This window comes from Haliotis rufescens, unplaced genomic scaffold, assembly GCF_023055435.1.
Source record: "Haliotis rufescens isolate VD_foot unplaced genomic scaffold, xgHalRufe1.0.p SCAF_8, whole genome shotgun sequence".
NCBI classification, from domain to species: Eukaryota; Metazoa; Mollusca; class Gastropoda; order Lepetellida; family Haliotidae; genus Haliotis; species Haliotis rufescens.
Genome location: NW_025964372.1, coordinates 24,353,254 through 24,374,110, shown reverse-complemented (window position 1 = coordinate 24,374,110; position 20,857 = coordinate 24,353,254). Strand labels below are relative to the sequence as shown.

The 20,857-nt window shown below is 36.9% G+C and overlaps 1 protein-coding gene across 3 annotated transcripts in view; it reads right to left on the bottom strand.

The window, feature by feature from the left end:
- LOC124139292 (synaptotagmin-5-like) overlaps positions 1 to 20,857 on the bottom strand; it is a 103,042-nt gene that overhangs the window by 77,240 nt on the left and 4,945 nt on the right. For 2 of the 3 annotated variants that reach the window (XR_006861755.2, XM_046506253.2), the window contains exon 2: positions 13,073 to 13,657. Coding sequence is in view for 2 of the 3 variants with exons in the window: in XM_046506253.2 (XP_046362209.1) it covers positions 13,073 to 13,475 (403 nt within the window). In the remaining variant the exon portion in view is untranslated. Of the gene's footprint in view, positions 1 to 13,072; positions 13,658 to 13,843; positions 13,960 to 20,857 lie in introns of those variants that run through there. The other variant, XM_046506254.2, reaches the window with a different exon arrangement.

Below are 20,857 nucleotides of genomic sequence, written 5' to 3'. Positions count from 1 at the left end.
TTGGGGGATCAAAGTTCACTGATGACCTTCTAAGGAGGTGTCCTCATTCTTTTATGCAGAGAGATATTATATCGGAGTAAAAGATCTGATTTGAATGGGAGTGATATAGAGTGTGAGTGTGGTTTAAGGCTGCTTTTAGCAATGTACAAATGCTTGGAATCAAACTTGATCCTGATGACCAAATGCTTTAACCACAAGGCTACCCTCCACTCCTGAAACAGTTATACCCATGCTGTGACGTACATGGGGGACTTTCAAGAGCACTTTGTTCTTTACTACAACTGTGATAACATGCAAGAGCTAAAACATTACTTCGAGACCATTGTGATATTAGTACATATATAGTGTAATAGTATTGTGATAATATCACAAGTACCTGTACTACCCTTCATCATGAATTTACTTATTCAACAGCATGATGGTAGTCTAATAGTGTTGCCATGTTCTCCGAATCCCCGGGTTCGATTCACAACATGGGTGAAGCCCATTTATGGTGTCCCTGCTGTGATAGTGCACAAATATTGCTAAAAGTGGCATAAAACCATACTCACTCACTGTTAATTCAGCAGATTGTTTATGGAATTGTGCGATACAATTAAACAGTGTTTTCACGTTTTGCTTGGGTCAAGTGTGGATATTTGTTTTTTACCCAAAATGATGAAGCAGTTATGACAGTCACAAACAATGTATGGTGTATTTGTTCTTGATGACTTTGTTAAATAGTCCTATAAATAATAGCAAAAGACTGCTCTCCCATGTGTAGTGAAAATACAGCATAGGACGAGCTGTGATGGTGAATACCTAATACTTCACGTATATATTCTGAGGATTGCTCCTACTCGTGTGACATCACTTGGAACCTGAACGACCTCCCACGGTTGTCTATCTCTCACTCTCATACATGGACAATCTGGTGCAGCTTGATGTTACTTATGGATATCTGAACTAATTATTAATGTATGCAGCTATTGGGCCATGGCCGATCACAATACATCAATAGTTCAATTGTTACAGAGACGCCTGCTGTATCCACGTGACGTCAACAAATGTTCTTCTTTCTCTTTTGAAAAGGATTAGTTCCCACTACTGTGTTGTAATGCTATAAATAACATTCAACGATTGAAAATCCCATAAGTATTGCAAATATAGCCTGCTACTTCGCCACCTGTTGCCTTGAGAGACTCCCTGACCTTGAGACACTCCCTGACCTTGAGACACTCCCTGATCTGCTTCCCAATTATCTATTTGATATATACATACATGCATTAACCTTCATATTTTCTATGTGAAAAATGAATTGAATATTAATAGAAGCAATAAAAATACAATGATTTGACATCATTATCTACTGAAGTATCACTAAGCCTTTTTTCCATAATGTGTGGTTTGTACACTGCTCTGATGATGCCACGATGGGTACCGGATGTTGAAAATTTGTGTTAAAAGGCTCATTAGGTTTATTCATGCATGTAAATAAACAGGCAAATTGGGAAATTTTGTTGTTTCGTTCAAAATAGGTATTAATTTCAGAGCTAATTTAACATTGTGTTTTAGTATTGTATCTTGCAAAATTGTAATTAATAGCCATCACATCAGTAATAACCACATTGAAATGAATTTTAATCTGAAAAATGCAGATTTGACAGTTTGAATAGCGGCATTAAGCAGGGCAATAAATCCATATCAAGTTTTTCTTATATTGACATCCTCTGCGTCAACTACATCTACAGTATGTATTGACATTTCTAGCTTCAAAAATGATCACATCAACAAAAGTGAATACTGAAAGCTAATTGAAAGTAAATAACGGAGTGATAGTGCAATACTATTGTGATAATTTCATAAGTACCTGTACCGTAACCCTTTATAGATTTACTTGCTCAACATCAGGATGGCGTTCTAATAGTGTTGCCATGTTGTCACATTCTGTCCAAGAAACCCACATGCTTGCAATGTTGTCACATTCTGTCCAAGAAACACACATGCTTGCAATGTTGTCACATTCTGTCCAAGAAACCCACATGCTTGCCATGTTGTCACATTCTGTCCAAGAAACCCACATGCTTGCAATGTTGTCACATTCTTACCAAGAAACCCACATGCTTGCAATGTTGTCACATTCTGTCCAAGAAACCTACATGCTTGCAATGTTGTCACATTCTTACCAAGAAACCCACATGCTTGCAATGTTGTCACATTCTTACCAAGAAACCCACATGCTTGCAATGTTGTCACATTCTTACCAAGAAACCCACATGCTTGCAATGTTGTCACATTCTGTCCAAGAAACCCACATGCTTGCAATGTTGTCACGTTCTTACCAAGAAACCTACATGCTTGCAATGTTGTCACATTCTGTCCAAGAAACCCACATGCTTGCAATGTTGTCACATTCTGTCCAAGAAACCCACATGCTTGCAATGTTGTCACATTCTGTCCAAGAAACCCACATGCTTGCCATGTTGTCACATTCTGTCCAAGAAACCCACATGCTTGCAATGTTGTCACATTCTTACCAAGAAACCCACATGCTTGCAATGTTGTCACATTCTGTCCAAGAAACCTACATGCTTGTAATGTTGTCACATTCTTACCAAGAAACCCAAATGCTTGCAATGTTGTCACATTCTTACCAAGAAACCCACATGCTTGCAATGTTGTCACATTCTGACCAAGAAACCTACATGCTTGCAATGTTGTCACATTCTTACCAAGAAACCCACATGCTTGCAATGTTGTCACATTCCGTCCAAGAAACCCACATGCTTGCCATGTTGTCACGTTCTTACCAAGAAACCTACATGCTTGCAATGTTGTCACATTCTGTCCAAGAAACCCACATGCTTGCAATGTTGTCACATTCTGACCAAGAAACCCACATGCTTGCAATGTTGTCACATTCTGTCCAAGAAACACACATGCTTGCAATGTTGTCACATTCTGACCAAGAAACCCACATGTTTGCAATGTTGTCACATTCTGACCAAAGATCCCACATGCTTGCAATGTTGTCACATTCTGTCCAAGAAACCCACATGCTTGCAATGTTGTCACATTCTGTCCAAGAAACCCACATGCTTGCCATGTTGTCACATTCTGACCAAGAAACCCACATGCTTGCAATGTTGTCACATTCTTACCAAGAAACCCACATGCTTGCCATGTTGTCACATTCTACTGAAATGCTTGGGTTTAACTTCTACCCCTCAACATGTTCTACAAAGCTAGACTTGTTATATTACAGAGGACAGTCCACATACAGACCACAGAGTCCATCAGATAAGACTCAGCAGCAGAAAATCAAAAGGACAAGATAAAAAATCACCATGTCATCACAGATGCAGTGAACCAACCAGGAACCTAATTGAGCCACTCACAAAACATGCAAACAGAATTACTTCAGACACAGACATCTTATGACTGACTATCTTATTTCCCAAGCCACCACACTGCCTAAGTGTCCAGCCAGGCAGCTCCTTGTAGATATCTTTAATAATTAAGTGTGACACTTGGTGGAGTTTACGTTAAAACAAAATCTTTTGTCAATCTATATTTGTTTTTTTGTTTTTTTCCTCACGTGATAGGTATGGATATTTTATCTAAAAAAATGGTCAGTGTGGAATAGTCTGGCACTTTAGCCACAGGAGAGTCTGGGGTAAGGAGATAACAGTAGACTTTGAGCTAAAAGTGACAGTAAACTTTGAGAAAAAAGAAACAGTAAAGTTTGAGAAAAAAGCGACAGAACACTTTGCGAAAAAAGAAACAGTAAACTTTGAGATAAAACTAATAGTGAACTTTGAGATAAAACTAACAGTATACTTTGAGATAAAACTAACAGTAAAGTTTGAGATAAAAGTGACAGTAATCTTTGAGTGAGTGAGTGAGTTTGGTTTAACGCCGCTTTTAACAGTATTCCAGTTATGTCGTGGCGTGTCAGCTTAATGTGGGAGGAAAGCCCGAAGTGATGCAGGTCTCAGACGTTTACCACTCGGTGAAACCCACGTGCTAGGGCATGGTGCTGACAAACCTAGAAACATATCGGGGCGAACAGGGATTCAAACCCACAATCATAGGTTTCTGGCGTGCCCAAGGGACGCAACTCTGCACAGCGAATTGCGGCGCCTTAGACGACTGGGCCACCCGTGACCCCCAGTAATCTTTGAGATGAAGTGACAGTAAACTTTGAGATAAAACTAACAGTAAAGTTTGAGATAAAAGTGACAGTAAACTTTGCGAAAAAAGAAACAGTAAACTTTGAGATAAAACTAATAGTGAACTTTGAGATAAAACTATCAGTAAACTTTGAGATGAAACTGTTAGTAAACTTTGAGATACAAGTGACAGTAATCTTTGAGATAAAACTAATAGTGAACTTTGAGATAAAACTGTCAGTAAACTTTGAGATAAAAGAAACAGTAATCTTTGAGATGAAGTGACAGTAAACTTTGAGATAAAACTATCAGTAAACTTTGAGATAAAAGTGACAGTAAACTTTGAGATAAAACTAACAGTAAAGTTTGAGATAAAACTATCAGTAAACTTTGAGATAAAAGTGACAGTAATCTTTGAGATAAAACTAATAGTGAACTTTGAGATAAAACTAACAGTAAACTTTGAGATAAAAGTGACAGTAATACTTGAGATGAAGTGATAGTAAACTTTCAGATAAAACTATGAGCAAACTTTGAGATAAAAGTGACAGTAATCTTTGAGATGAAGTGACAGTAAACTTTGAGATAAAACTAACAGTAAACTTTGAGATAAAAGTGACAGTAATCTTTGAGATGAAGTGACAGTAAACTTTGAGATGAAGTGACAGTAAACTTTGAGATGAAGTGACAGTAATCTTTGAGATAAAAGTGACAGTAATCTTTGAGATAAAACTATGAGTAAACTTTGAGATAAAAGTGACAGTAATCTTTGAGATAAAGTGACAGTAAACTTTGAGATAAAACTAACAGTAAACTTTGAGATAAAAGTGACAGTAATCTTTGAGATGAAGTGACAGTAAACTTTAAGATAAAACAAACAGTAAACTTTGAGATAAAACTAATAGTGAACTTTGAGATAAAACTGTCAGTAAACTTTGAGATAAAAGTGACAGTAATCTTTGAGATAAAGTGACAGTAAACTTTAAGATAAAACTAACAGTAAACTTTGAAATGAAGTGACAGTAATCTTAAAGATGAAGTGATAGTAAACTTTGAGATAAAACTAACAGTAAACTTTGAGATAAAACTATCAGTAAACTTTGAGATAAAACTAACAGTAAACTTTGAGATAAAACTATCAGTAAACTTTGAGATAGAACTAACAGTAAACTTTGAGATAAAACTAATAGTGAACTTTGAGATAAAACTATCAGTAAACTTTGAGATAAAAGTGACAGTAATATTTGAGATGAAGTGACAGTAAACTTTGAGATAAAAGTGACAGTAATCTTTGAAATGAAGAAACAGTAAACTTTGAGATAAAAGTGACAGTTAACTTTGAGATAAAAGTGACAGTAAACTTTGAGATAAAAGTGACAGTAATCTTTGAGATGAAGTGATAGTAAACTTTGAGATAAAACTGTCAGTAAACTTTGAGATAAAACTAATAGTGAACTTTGAGATAAAACTAACAGTAAACTTTGAGATGAAACTATCAGTAAACTTTGAGATGAAGTGACAGTAAACTTTGAGATAAAACTAATAGTGAACTTTGAGATAAAACTAACAGTAAACTTTGAGATAAAACTATCAGTAAACTTTGAGATGAAGTGACAGTAAACCTTGAGATGAAGTGACAGTAAACTTTGAGATAAAACTAACAGTAAACTTTGAGATAAAACTATGAGTAAACTTTGAGATAAAAGTGACAGTAATCTTTGAGATGAAGTGACAGTAAACTTTGAGATAAAACTAACAGTAAACTTTGAGATAAAAGTGACAGTAATCTTTGAGATGAAGTGACAGTAAACTTTGAGATAAAACTATGAGTAAACTTTGAGATAAAAGTGACAGTAATCTTTGAGATGAAGTGACAGTAAACTTTGAGATAAAACTATCAGTAAACTTTGAGATAAAAGTGACAGTAATCTTTGAGATGAAGTGACAGTAAACGTTGAGATGAAGTGACAGTAAACTTTGAGATAAAAGTGACAGTAAACTTTGAGATAAAGTGACAAAACTTTGAGATAAAATTAACAGTAATCTTTGAAATACAAGTGACAGACAAAGTAACAGTAAACTTTTTAAAGTTTATTAGAAATGATTTTTAATGGTTACATAACATTATTATTATTATTTTTAGTTTAGGGGTTTAGGAGATGATACAAGTGGAAGGTGGATACATAACTATCAAAACATCAATGCCCGAGAATATTCAGTCTTGATTGTCAGATAAAAAAGATTGGGCATAAAAGGCAAAATAGGGGTGAAAATTTTATGAATAGATCACTGAAAATCAGAGATGACACCAGGTGTTCGCAAAAAGGGTTAGTATGTCCTGCCCTACCAGCATCACCCACCACTCCCACAATTTGCATAAAAAAGTACCGTATTCAACGTAATAAGCGCCCACGGCGATATTTGCTAATATAATGGCTAGTGAACAATCCCAATTAGCACCCCTTCTGATTGATCAATGTACAAAAGACTTATTTATTCGCCCATAATACACACTCATGTGTTATATGCACCCTTAATTATGGGCAATTAAATTCTGGAAAAATATATCTGTTGTATATAAACATTTCAGTCGGTCAGCATAAACCATGAAATTTATCTTTCAACTCTGTTTTTTTTCACCAAAATAATATTCTAATAAGAGCCCCCTATTTCTAATTTTGAGAGCACCCAGGCCGCTTATTGCGTCAAAAAGGTATGTGTTTGTTGCATATTGCAGTACTCCTAAGTAAAGACTCATAAACAGGGAATTATATTTGCCTGGCCTAGTATATATTAGGGCTGAGATGAGTCCAAATTTACTACCCGGGTACACACATCCCTATTACCCAACCCTGCCCGGGTACCCGCTGTTGGTGTCAAGAGATAGGTACAAAATGTCCGATTGGGAATATTTTGACAGTAGCCCTGACAGAATGTATTTAGATACACGTATAAAATGATGTGGTCATGCATACACTGAAGTTTACTGAAGTTTTAGCTTTGTTCAAACACACATAAGTCAGAAGGAATGTGTTCATAGTCATGAAGAAATGCGAACATCAGAGACTTAAAATTGTCGTGTAACCATGTAGTCATACAGTGATTTTTTTGTCATGAAACAATATATCACGTGACTAACCACGGGTCCGGGTAGTCATGTGGGTACCCGGGTCCTTCTCAGTACACACCCGACCCGGGTACCCGAGCTGCCCGTCCAAGCTAGTAAATATAAACACACTTCAGACACTCTTGCATGAAGTATGATGACATGTGAAACAGCAGTGATCACTCATACAGTTATAAAGTTTTAAAACTTCTTTGTATCTATCATATGGATCTCTCTAACCTTTATATGTTTTTCATGTAATGTTTTGGCAATCCAAATTAATGCAGTATCGTTGTCAGCTGAGTATTGATGAGTGCTGATGTGACACGTTTCTCCATAGCAAGATCTTGATAATCAATGTTGGAAATCTACACCCTGCTGTGATCTTGTCTTGTCAACACAATTCATCACTCCCAGAGTTACACAAGCTTTCAATAAGGCTGCATTGTCATATTTACACTGCAGGGAGACGTGATAATTGGGAATGATTGTGAAAACATGACAACTTAACAACACAATGTTGTGCCAACAACAGCATGTACCCACAGCTGAATGTTGTTCATTTCAACCTGTATTCGTTAATCTATCACAGTGAATAAAGAAGACGACAACAAACAAAATTCCATTCCTTCTAGGTGACAATTAATGGTCAATTAGAGAGGGCACAATGTTTCTTTTGTTTGGTTGAGGATCAAATCACTGTTCCTAAAAGCACCATTAAAATAAAGATATTTTTCTAATGCACTTATATTTTTCTGCTGACAATATTTTGAATGAACCCACCTCTACAATCAAAAATAGGAAAGAAAGGTAATGGTGGCCACTCCGTCATAAAAGTCATTAGTGTCCTTTCATTCACACTGATGTTCTTTGGTAACATTGTTCTTTCTTTTCATGTGACATCTTTTCGTAACATCAAACTATTATATTGCATACTTTTGACCTTTATTTCATCTTTGTATTTTTTAACTGGCGTCTGTTTGTTTTGTATTTTGACCTTTATTAGTCACATTTAATACTTTATTCGTAACATTTGACTATTATTGAGTACTTTTGTCCTTTATTTCAACTTGGTATTTTTTACGGAATGGCCACCCATAGAAAGGACTGTTTAAAAATACAATAATCCAGCTGTGCATATATATCGTCTGACCACCGACAATATGATATCATCCATTGTTCATAATGCCACAAATTGATTCCATTACTTCATCTGAAACTAAGACTGCCTTCATATGCATTATTTTCATTATCTCTCTTAAAATGTCCATGAGTGACATGTAGATAGCCTACTCGGAACTGGGAATTATGGATTGTTCATCCCTTGTCAATGAACGCTGTAAGTCCCTCACCAAAGATTAGGATTAACACCATTCATACACTCGAGACAAATAATCTGTGCTGCATCCCCCTTTTTGAAGTGTACTAATCATGTTGACGCATAAATAACACATAATAAATAATTTCGTGACATTTTTCCAAATTTATGACAATAATAGTACGACTATATTATCTCAGGCTCTTTGTTGCAGTATCCGTATATCTCGAAATCCACCACCCCGGTCGTCTGTTTGCTTATGAAAATCTAAGCAGGATGCTTCATCGAAACAGGACTCGTTGTGCTATGTCACTGCTCCTCGTGAGTAACACATTAACTTTTTATGATAGTTTCTGGAATGTTTATGAAGAGGACTAACCCCTACCTACATTCGAAATTGATTAGAAAAGAACCCGTTTGTTTTGACAAACTAAGTCCCTTGACCCAATCTAGGTCGTATGCATACTGATTATGCATAATCGCAAACAGGAAGTGATGTAAAGAACATATTCCACACGTATCATACCATTAAATAGCCATACCGCAATAAAATAGAGTTGCCTGCCCTTGAGTCACTATTGACAAGTACTTTGTTTACCGAAAGCAAAGAAAATCAACAGTGATCAATCCTTATTGATATGTCATAAAAGTTGAACAATGAACAAGATACATTTCGCATATGACATATTTAATAGGTAAGTAAGAGTGCATCATTACGATCCATTATAAATTTACTACTGTGATAATATAGTTTTCCATGTTAATTGACTATTTTGGGGTAGAAGTTGCTTCCCTAATTATTTCTATATATGTAGTGGCCATAAAAGTTACGAGTCCAGTGATGTGATTCAAACGACGGACCTTCTGATCCGAGGTCGGACATCATCTGTGGGATGGCTCCATGCCCTGTTAATACTCCCCCATCAACAGAAGGCCGCATAGTAAAGTACTGAGACTTATTTTGCTCAAATTTAATATGAACGTCTTCAGCCCTACTTTGGGCGCCAATGTAGCGACCATAAAATTTCCTAGTCCCGTGTTGGGATTCGAACCACAGATCTTCTCAAATGCCTTGTCCACATGATGAAAGAGGTAAGGTTACATCTGTTGGATGACTCCACACCCTGCTACACATTCATTGCTGATTTTTTTTCACTTTATGTGCACCCCTCTTCTGTATCTTTACTTGTATTGTTTATTTTAACATTACATATGTATTTAATAAAAATGTCTTCACTATTACGGGTTGGGGTGGTGGTGGGTGGGGCATGGGTTGCCTAGTCATCTAAGGCCCTGCAATTCACTGTGCAGAGTTGCGTCCCATAACCGTGCTCGTGGGTTTCACCGAAGTGGTAAACATCTCAGACCTGCATCACTTCGGGCTTTCTTCCCACATTAAGCTGACACGCCGCGATATAACTGGAATACTGTTTAAGCGGGCGTTAAACCCAACTCACTCACTTCACTATTACACTCATGTTTGACTTTGTTTCATAAACCTTTTGGATGAGTGCTTATACATGTTATTATACAATGTCAACACACTGTAATAATATCATCCTTTTTGTCAAAAGTGACACAAAATAACATATTTTTCTCACTTGAATTTTTTTTTAAATTACCAAACTTTAAAGAGTTAAAATCACTAAATTGTGTTACAACCATATTACCACAATGTCAGCTCTTGGATATATTCATAAGAATGAATAAAAGATTTCCAAACTTCTTACATAACATTTAACATATTTATGAGTAAAATATTGATTTGAAGCCATCAAAAACGTGAAACCCTATTTCTGTCACGAATACAGAACATGTGTTTGTAGAATTGTGGTAGCTGAATACATTGAAAGAGAGCATATGCTGGGAAATCAATCAGTGTTAATTTCACTGCTACGCCTGTCAATCAAAGTGTAAATCCAAATGAAATTTGCAAGGGAAACAAAGCTAATGCCTGTTTAACAGCCTTCCATGTGGGACTTGTTAATCAGGTACCAGGTATATCAGGTAGATTCTGATTCTCATCAATTTCAGACATCAGGTACGTCAGGTAGGTGCCTATTCTCGTCAATTTCAGACATCAGGTTTCACAAGTAGATCATGGATGTTGTTAATTTCAGGAAGTAGGTATACCAGACAGGTGCTGATTCTCGTCAATTTCAGGATTATTTGTGTAAAGTGTAACATAGATTCTAGACACACATAGCAAGACAACAGGCTAATTCGTTCTTGTCAATTACATTCAAAATGAGACAATGGTGTCATATTTTATAATCCTGTCTACACACTGATCCTTGAAACATCCCACACATCATACTTAATAATACCTCTCTCCATTTACCAATCACAATCAATAAACAAGCACTTAAACGGGAGTACAATGAAAAGGAAGGATTCGTTAACAACAGCATTCAAAGAATGTTTTAATCCATATGTAGAATTAAACAATAGAAACACCGAGGTCGAAACTCATAAATATCTCATTTAGAAGGCATTGTCTACCAGAAATAATTATATTTGTTCAGTGACGAAACCCTTTTGATGATCCCTGAGCCAGCCAATAATTAAATTACATGTGTTCATAACAACCACGGTTGGAGGAAGCATCTGTTTATATGCACCTATGAAGTATGACTATGCACAGCAAGAGGGACCAGTAAAATTGTCATAAAATGTAACAAACTTTCATCAATAACCTATCACATTTGATATCAGGCTTGCAACAGTGGAAAAAACAAGAGTGATTGATTAACAGGAACTGGATACAGGTTGGGTCCCTTTCACTTTTCTACCTTGTATAAGAGTACAACCCCTTAATCCGAACAGTACCAGTCCCAGTGAAACCACCTTTCTTAACATAATCCCAGTGGAATGCCTTGATTAAAACATTCACAGTGAAACTGCCTTGATTAAAACATTCACAGTGAAACTGCCTTGATTAAAACATTCACAGTGAAACTGCCTTGATTAAAACATTCACAGTGAAACTGCCCTGCTCAACACAATCCCAGTGGAACACCTTGATTAAAACATTCACAGTGAAACTGCCTTGATTAAAACATTCACAGTGAAACTGCCTTGATTAAAACATTCACAGTGAAACTGCCTTGATTAAAACATTCACAGTGAAACTGCCCTGCTCAACACAATCCAAGTGATATTGTGAGCGATGAATCAGTCCTTGGTATAAATATTCTGGAGGAATGACACTTCATATGTAGAAATTGACTGAGGGAAGGAAATACAATCCTCATCCCAGGTATATTGTTCGACAGGAACTAATACTCCTGGTATGTTCAGGGGGAACATATTTACTCTCACAAAGTCACCCTGATTCCAAGTAAAAACTTCCCTGATTAACACATTCACAGAGAAACTGCCCTGATTAAACATTCTCAGAGAAACTGCCCTGATTAAACATTCACAGAGAAACTGCCCCGATTAAACATTCACAGAGAAACTGCCCTGATTAAACATTCTCAGTAAAACCGACCCTGATTCAACATTCCCAGTGAAACCGCCCTGATTAAACATTCACAGAGAAACCGCCCTGATTAAACATTCACAGAGAAACTGCCCTGATTAAACATTCACAGAGAAACTGCCCTGATTCAACATTCTCAGTAAAACCGACCCTGATTCAACATTCACAGAGAAACTGCCCTGATTAAACATTCACAGAGAAACTGCCCTGATTCAACATTCACAGAGAAACTGCCCTGATTAAACATTCACAGAGAAACTGCCCTGATTAAACATTCTCAGTAAAACCGACCCTGATTCAACATTCCCAGTGAAACCGCCCTGATTAAACATTCCCAGTAAAACCGCCCTGATTAAATATTCCCAGTAAAACTGCCTTGATTAAACATTCCCAGTAAAACTGCCCTGATTAAATATTCCCAGTGAAACCGCCCTGATTAAACATTCACAGTGAAATCACCCTGATAAACACATTGCCAGTGAAACCGCCTTGATTAAAATATGCACAGTGAAAATGCCTTGATTAACACTTTCACAGTGAAAATGCCTTGATTAACACTTTCACAGTGAAAATGCCTTGATTAATCATTCCCAGTGAATAGCCTTTTTATAAAAATAATAAAGACTTCATATGAAGTAAATAAATAAGTTTTACTACAGAAGTAATTACACTAGAGTAACATTCTATTGATGAAAATCAGCAATACTTTCATATTGAAGTGTAAAGTCTGAATTTTGATTCAATTAATTGGCAACATAATATCTACAGAAATTCAGCTAACATCAGTTGCTTCAAAGATCAATCATTGATTTCCTCAGACTGCCATCAAGGGCATCCAATGTAATCTTTGAAAATGCATCATTAACAAAATATTCTGAAAAAAAAATATCAAAAGGGGACAATCTCTGTAAGAACCCACTGGAACAGAGAAAAATGCATTCAGGGAACACCTGGTAATTTCTAGTAAAATTAATTATCAATATATTAATTACAATACAAACAAAATCACCTACCTTCATCACTATCGTTCCGGGAAAGAGAAGGAACCAGACTCTGAGCACGTTTCCGTTCAATCACTGTCGGTGGTACCCAAAACTTTTCACTGGCATCGGCAGTTGGCGAACTGGGACTACTCCCCATCTTGCGGACGTTTAGGAGCCATTCGGTTTTTAAACTCCCTGCCCGTATCCCTCTGCCTTTGGCTGTCCCAGACATGAATGAAATTGCTTGGTCCCTCCGCAGTAGTGGACTCACCTGGTCCGAACACCTCTCTTCCAAAAGTGTACGTTCATACCAGTTGAGCCGGTAACGTTTGGAGCAGAACACATACAGAACCACTATGACCAGAGTGAGTACAACGGCTGGTATGCAGGCATACACTGCTATTAAATAGCCCGGTGTGCTTTGACTAGTCATCGTCAGCGCAGGCTGAACGGGATTATCTCCCTTGGATAAGATTGTTTTCAGCCAAATGAGTTTTCTATTAGAAACAGTGGGGAGGGAGCTAGATGGTGTTTGATATGAATGGCTTATTCATTGTGATTAGCAGGTGAGGGACGCTCTGCAGGGAGTTGGTGTGACAGGTCGGGATTAAGCACCTGGAATAAAGAAGGATTGTTATTAGAGATGGTTTTGTTGTTCACAGCATTCCACGGAAAGATAGGTCATGTTATGTGGCCTATACATTCATAGGTGTGTCGGTGTGTTGGTGTGTCGGTGTGTCGGTGTGTCGGTGTGTATGATGAAAGCATAATTTACAATATAGAAAAGTACAGAGTACTTACCTGAGTGATTCTATTGTATCCTTCATTGATAGGTGTGTCAGTGTGAATGTGAAAGGATGTACAATATAGAAGAGTATAGGGCTCTTTCACCTGTAATTTTAATGCACACAGTTCCTAGCTTGTGTTTAGTCAGTGGAAAGGAGAAGCGTTCATGCTTGACTGAGTGAGTAAGTGCGTGTTAAGACTGGCAGATAATTCTTTTAGACACAGTCCAGGTATTTCTATAGAAAGTAGGATCAGAATCAGTGAACAATTTTACACAAACATTATTGACTATAGAAGGTCAATTGCTTATTTGATATGTACATTCATTTGTTTCTTTCCGTTCTAGTTCATTTGGTCACATTGGTTAAAATCAGATATGTAGGAAGATCTCACCCAAATTCCAAATATCAATTTTGTGCCATAATTCTTACATTTTCAAACTATGTTTTTATTACCTGACCTAAAATATTCATTCATAATAAAGGTTCAAATTATAAACCAACTTGTATAAACTAGCTGAATTGAAACGAAATATTTAAAAAAAACAAAAATACAATATGTTACAAATATTTAACTTTCATCACGTTTCTATGGAAACAGATATTTCATGCATTACTGAATCTAAAACAAATAACCATATTGTGATAACAACATAAAAACAACAACAATTGGCATAAACTTGCACAGTCCATTCACGCCAGGCCAACAATTATTCTAAACTACAACTGCAGGGAGACTCGGTGGATTATCCAGTCAGCCCCCTGTGAAAGCCATGTCATTTAATCAGTGGAGACTAATTGCTAAACTGGGGGATTAAAGAAAATTACCAGGCGGATTAACCTCACATCCATTCAAAACATGACATGAGATATAAATCTATAAATGTAGCATCACATATGTTTCAGGTATATTTTGTTTGATATTTTATTTTATGTCATTTTCACGTACACATGGCAACATAACATATAAGGGCATACATTCATCATTCATAAATGTATACAAACATATATCATAATTCTTTGTTTAGGGATTCAAACTATTTTGCAACTGAGAGTCTTTATGAGTATATAGAAGTGGGATGTAAATATAACAAGGAATATTATGGTAACAACTTCTGTATTACACGTACACAACATTTCAGGGCTACTTCTTGCCCTGTATCATCAGCTGAATGACAAGGAGGGGAACATAGATATATATATACAGATGAAGCAATATGTATCAAATTATACAACATAGATATGCGATAAGTCGCAAAGAACATTGAAGAACGAAGAGTTGTTTATTTCACAGTAAAAAATTGTTCTGTCATGATGTCATTTCTGGCGATTCGAACATGCGCTTGCAACTTCATGACGTAGTTTGGACAATGTTATTTTGAGAGGGAAGGGCCTAGTAAGTTGTTCCCCATAAATGTAGCTGGGCAACGTAGATAAATGCAATGGTCGAACAAACGAATCCAAAAGTTGGAGAGATATGACAATCGGTATTCGGAAAAAAAACCAACAGATTATCAATGAAAATTGTGTGAATATGAGGGAAAGACCATAATTTTACCCCCCCTGTTGTCCAACTTTGCCACAGTTGTAATCTATTCAGGAAGTCCTTATCTAAATGCAGGTAAATATTTTTTAAAGCATATACTTCTTACTAATATCCTTAAGGAGGCTGTACTTAATATTGATATCTCATTTAAGAAATAAAAGACTCGTGGTCATTATTGTAAATAAATAACTACCTGTGGTCATTTATTTCTAAAATAACTGGCTTTGTTTGTATGCATATAATAGGTCATGTTACCCCGGCCAGTCATTCGCCTGCTGAATTGTGTATGTATAATAAAGATGTTATAATCTATAATAACACCCTTTGTCAAATTTTGCAATTCATGTGTATGTGTAAAAGATTAATGTTTCCGAATCAAAAAGTTTCCAGAGGAAAGAATATTCATTTTGGAAAATTATCTAGTGTGGGTAAGATACCGGCTGTGGAAATAATATCCTTGGCAAACATTTCTACCAGAAATTTGTACCTAGGTTATTTCTTTCTCCTGGAAAGAATCTCCAGGAGGAATAAATATCCTATTACACATGCGTATTTCACGACTGCAGTGAGACAGGGATTTGTCATTTATTCAATGTGGAGGAGAGCCAGGCATCTATGTCTATTCTAATCCCAGAAGGATGTCTTCTAGGGTAATGATTGTCCAAGTGGGGAATTGTCTTCTGGGGTAATGGTTGTCCAAGTGGGGAATTGTCTTCTGGGGTAATGGTTGTCCAAATGGGAAATTGTCTTCTGGGGTATAAATGTCCACATGGGGAATTGTCTTCTGGGGTAATAATTGTCCAAGTGGGGGATTGTCGTCTGGGGGTAATGGTTGTCCAAGTGGGAATTGTCTTCTGGGGTAATAATTGTCTACGTGGGGAAGTATCTGACACTCGCAACACATCCATCAACATGCATCTCATCTCAACCCCATGCAGCTTGACCGTGTCCAGTTCCTGCCACCAATCAACATCTCTAGGACATGGCTGAGAGATCAGACTGACACTTGTCAACTCCACATACCATATTTATCGCAGTGAGCATTGCACTCCAATAACCAGTCACCTCTCAGTCTGCCTGCAGCTTATTCTGTCTACAGCTTACAATACACATAACAAGTTCTATTGGGATTAGTTCCACATGACTGAATGCTTACTGAATACCTGTCTTCCCTTTCCCACATAGACTAATCCTTTCAACACAAAATATAAAAACCTGTATATAAAGAAATGTGAATACATATCAGTCTGAGAGATTGTCAACTCCTCGAATGGATATCAACAGAGCGGCCAAAGAAATTCTATCAATTCAAAATGAAATCCTGTCAATACGAAAATAGAACTCCTATCAAAAAGAAAGCAGAAATTGATCATACGAAAACTCCCAATAGATATGTGTACCCTACTCACACACATAAGTCGAAAAGATGGACAGGTCAGCCGAAATTGCTAAGGTAGAAGGCGACATCTTAAACACTTAAAGCAACAACAATATCAACTTATCTTGTCTCATAAAATGCAGGTCCACAGAAAGAAGAGTGAGTGAGTTGGTTTTAAAGCGCTTTTAATAGTATTCCAGTTATATCGCGGCGTGTCAGCTGAATGTGGGAGGAAAGCTCGAAGTGATGCAGGTCTCAGACGATTAACACTTCGGTGAAACCCACGAGCATGGGTAGGGTGCTGACAAACCTAGAAAGATAATCGGGGCAAACCGGGAATCGAACCCACAATCATAGGTTTCTGACGTGCCCAAGGGACGCACCTCTGCAAAGCGAATCGCGTACCTTAGACGACTGGGCCACCCCTGCCCCCCACAGAAAGTAGAATATATTTAAAACTTCTCAGGCTGGTGGCCATCATGCCTTTCATGATGTTTTTTTATATAGACTGAATGTACAGCGTGAAGTGTACTAGTGACGTGATATCATGTATATGATAATGATGTTATTTTGTCTTCAATGAAATATGATAAATGTGTCACAGCAACTGATTTGGGACAATTGTCTGAATGAACATTTAATTCCAAAGGCTAATTTCCCTGTGGCCATGACATGTATAGGTCATTACCTATGATATGCTGATCCCAATTGTTAATCCCCATTGTACATTGACTGTCAGCCATCCTGAACAAGCTGTGCAACTATGTCACTGATTAACTACTGTTGTTTATATTAAAGACTTAATCCATGTCAGGTGACCTTGGCTGCATTAGCCATGGTCCAGAGATGAAAATCAGAGGTCTTACCCTCAGCCTAGCTAGGGCTAGGCTGGGTGCTCTGGGCACCAAGACAACAACCACTACCACTTTGTGCTGACCCGGTATATAGTGCTTCTTGTATGTATATATCTACTTGTATCTACAAGCAAATTGTATATACTGCAAGCCATCGACTTGATGTTACCAATTCCTACCAAGAGACCCGTGACGATTCTGGGGTAGAATAGGTCTTCAGCTACCCATGCTTGCCGTAAAAGGTGACTATGCTTGTCGCAAAAGGCAACTAACGGGATCGGGTGGTCAGTCTCGCTGACATGGTTGATATATGTCATCGATCCCAATTGCGTGGATCGATGCTCATGATGTCAATCACTGGATTGTCTGGTCCAGATTCGATTATTTTATAGACCGCCTTCATATGGCTGGAATATTGCTGAGTGTGGCGTTAAACAACAAACAAACTTCCTACCGAGAACCATGTGCCGACCAAATACACATATGAATATGCAAATAACATTCATCAACTTCACACCAACACGTGGTTAAATGCATTACAAATGAAAGATGTTGACACAAATAAGTGTATAATTACTGTATTCGACGTAATAAGCGCCCCGCTCTAATAAGCGCCAACAGCGATATTTGCTAATATATTGGCCAGTGAACAATCCCAATTAACACCCCTTCCAATTGATCAATGTACACAAGACTTATATGTTCATGTATTATACGCACTTGTGTGTTATATGCACCTTTAATTATGGGCAATTATATTCTGGAAAATATATCTGTTGTGTATAATACACACAGACTTTCATATGTATCATTTCAGGCTGTCAGTATAAACCACGAAATTTATAAACTTTCAAAATTTTATCCTAATAAGAGCCCCCTATTTCTAATTTTGAGAGAGCTCTGGGCGCTTATTGCGTCGAATACGGTACTTATGATGTGATATCACGTATGATAATGATAGGAATGCAATGCAAATGAAAGATGAGATTAAAAACTTCCTAATCTGATAATTTGTTTCTGTTGTTCTTGTTTAAACAAATGGACAGTCTCAGTTGGTTGGACAGAGTGTTACTATAGGCAGAATGAGTGCCACAGTGTCTGATTTTGTAATAAAAATATAAAAATTATCTTCATTTATGCTTATCTAAGGACGTAATCAAGGTCCTAAACAGTAATGAAAGGAGTGTGGTGTTATGTAAGATTTGATAATTACTTTAGTTACAGGACCTTCATATTTCTTGTCAAGAATTTGGTAGAATGAATATTATTGTTATTCCTCTAGGAAGCATCTTGGATATTTTCTGCGCCCATTGTATACATCTGTGCGTAATGAACCCACATTTCTAACTGATTCCTGATTCATATAATTAACTATTACCATCATACACAAATATAAACAACAACAAAACAAGACCACAAAGAACCAAACTAATTCATCACATCATTTCCCACAAAATTACAATAATTCACGAAAAGGCGACACTTCAAAATCACGCATCTTCACGGGGCTGCTGATGTCAGTGATTTGAGAGTGATGTGAAATAGAGTGCTGTCTATTTCAAGTTGCGGAAGGTGAGGCAGTGTGTTCCCCACGGCCTCAGATGTAGGTCAAGAGACATTGATGGCACCTCTGATCGGACGTACACTTATATTACAACAATATCAATACTCCTCCAGCTTAGCCTAATGGAATAGGTAATGGCTGCTTCACTTAATGTACAAATGCATTATGGGAGGAAAGATCTCCAATGATAACATTGTTATCCTGAGAAGTATTTCGGCTTCATGGTTGAACATGAAATTCACAGAGCTTAGGCATTTCATTTTTCATGGATGAAAACTTCTTTGTTATCCATAAATTGTGTCTACTTTGTCGTCCATCAACTTCTAAATGCCTATCAACATTTTGTCCTATTTTATATTTTCTTGTTCTTGGTTTTATATTTCTTTTTTTATTCATGAGAAGCCACGCAATCACACATGGGAGGAAAGATCTTCAAAGATAACACTGTTATGTCGAGATGTGTTTCTTCTTCTTTGTTGAAGGTGAAATTCACAGAGCTTAGGCATTTCATTTTTTATTTCTCAGTTTCTGGATTCACCAACAAAAACACAAGGAATGTAGATAAAAACTAACTTCAGTATTCATGCCAAGCCTAACAATCCGACATCTGAGTAAAAAACAGTAATTGTTTCCTTGCCTGAACACGACAAATGGTACATTCTCACTGATCAATGACTGTTTCCTGAAAATACTATCAAAAAAAGGTGGCAAAACCCTTTCCAAATAAGTTACAATTAAATAGTGATGACACCAGGTTTTTGCAAAAAGGTGAGTGCATACCAATCCATCGGTGGCTCCCATCACAAACACATTCAAGTCAATTGTTCACCTCATCAAACATGGGAACATATGGAACAAGTCAAAATAGGGAACGGCACCAGAACAGTCACAGTTCACCAAAAGACCAGATGAAAATAGACCATGTGAATTTGTCTTTATTTTTCATTCTCGAATATTATTTTTAGTTTCATTTCAATCACTTTTTGAGAAAAATAACATTCAAAACAGTTGGTTTTTTTTACTTAAATGACTAAATGACGAAAATACATGTGAACTCTGATGTCCAAAATCTAATATTTTCAATCAGATTGAATGGTCAAATTCTGGGATTGGCAACAATAGGCTTTTAATCTATGAATGTTTGCTTTATAATATTCAAACTATATACCATATGTATATATACCAGAACACTGAGAATCAGTAAATTAATATTGGAAATTATCTACCAGTCAGGTTTGAGAAAGAAGTACTGTCATTTAAATATCAAATCATGGTTTAATGTAGATCTGCTACAGCTGGAGAACCAATCAGAATTTCTGATCTTCCAGATTCGCCTTGAATATTACTTGGTCTGTTCTTTCTTAAATTCTAGGGCCAACTTCACCCTTTTTCACACTCACTCACTCACTCAAACACTCTCTCACTCACTCATATTTTTTAACCCACTCACTCACCCTGTTTCACCCACTCACCATTTTCACTCACTCACTCACTCAACCACTCACCCAGCCACACAACCACTCCCTCAACCACACAACCGAAATAAACACAACATACACACTCTGATGATAGATGTTTAGAGCAGGTGACTGAATTGACATTTACATCCTCATCAAAATCAGACCCACAGTCCCCACATTCCACAGTACAGGAAGAGTTGTCTCCCATCAATTATCATCCTGCAACTG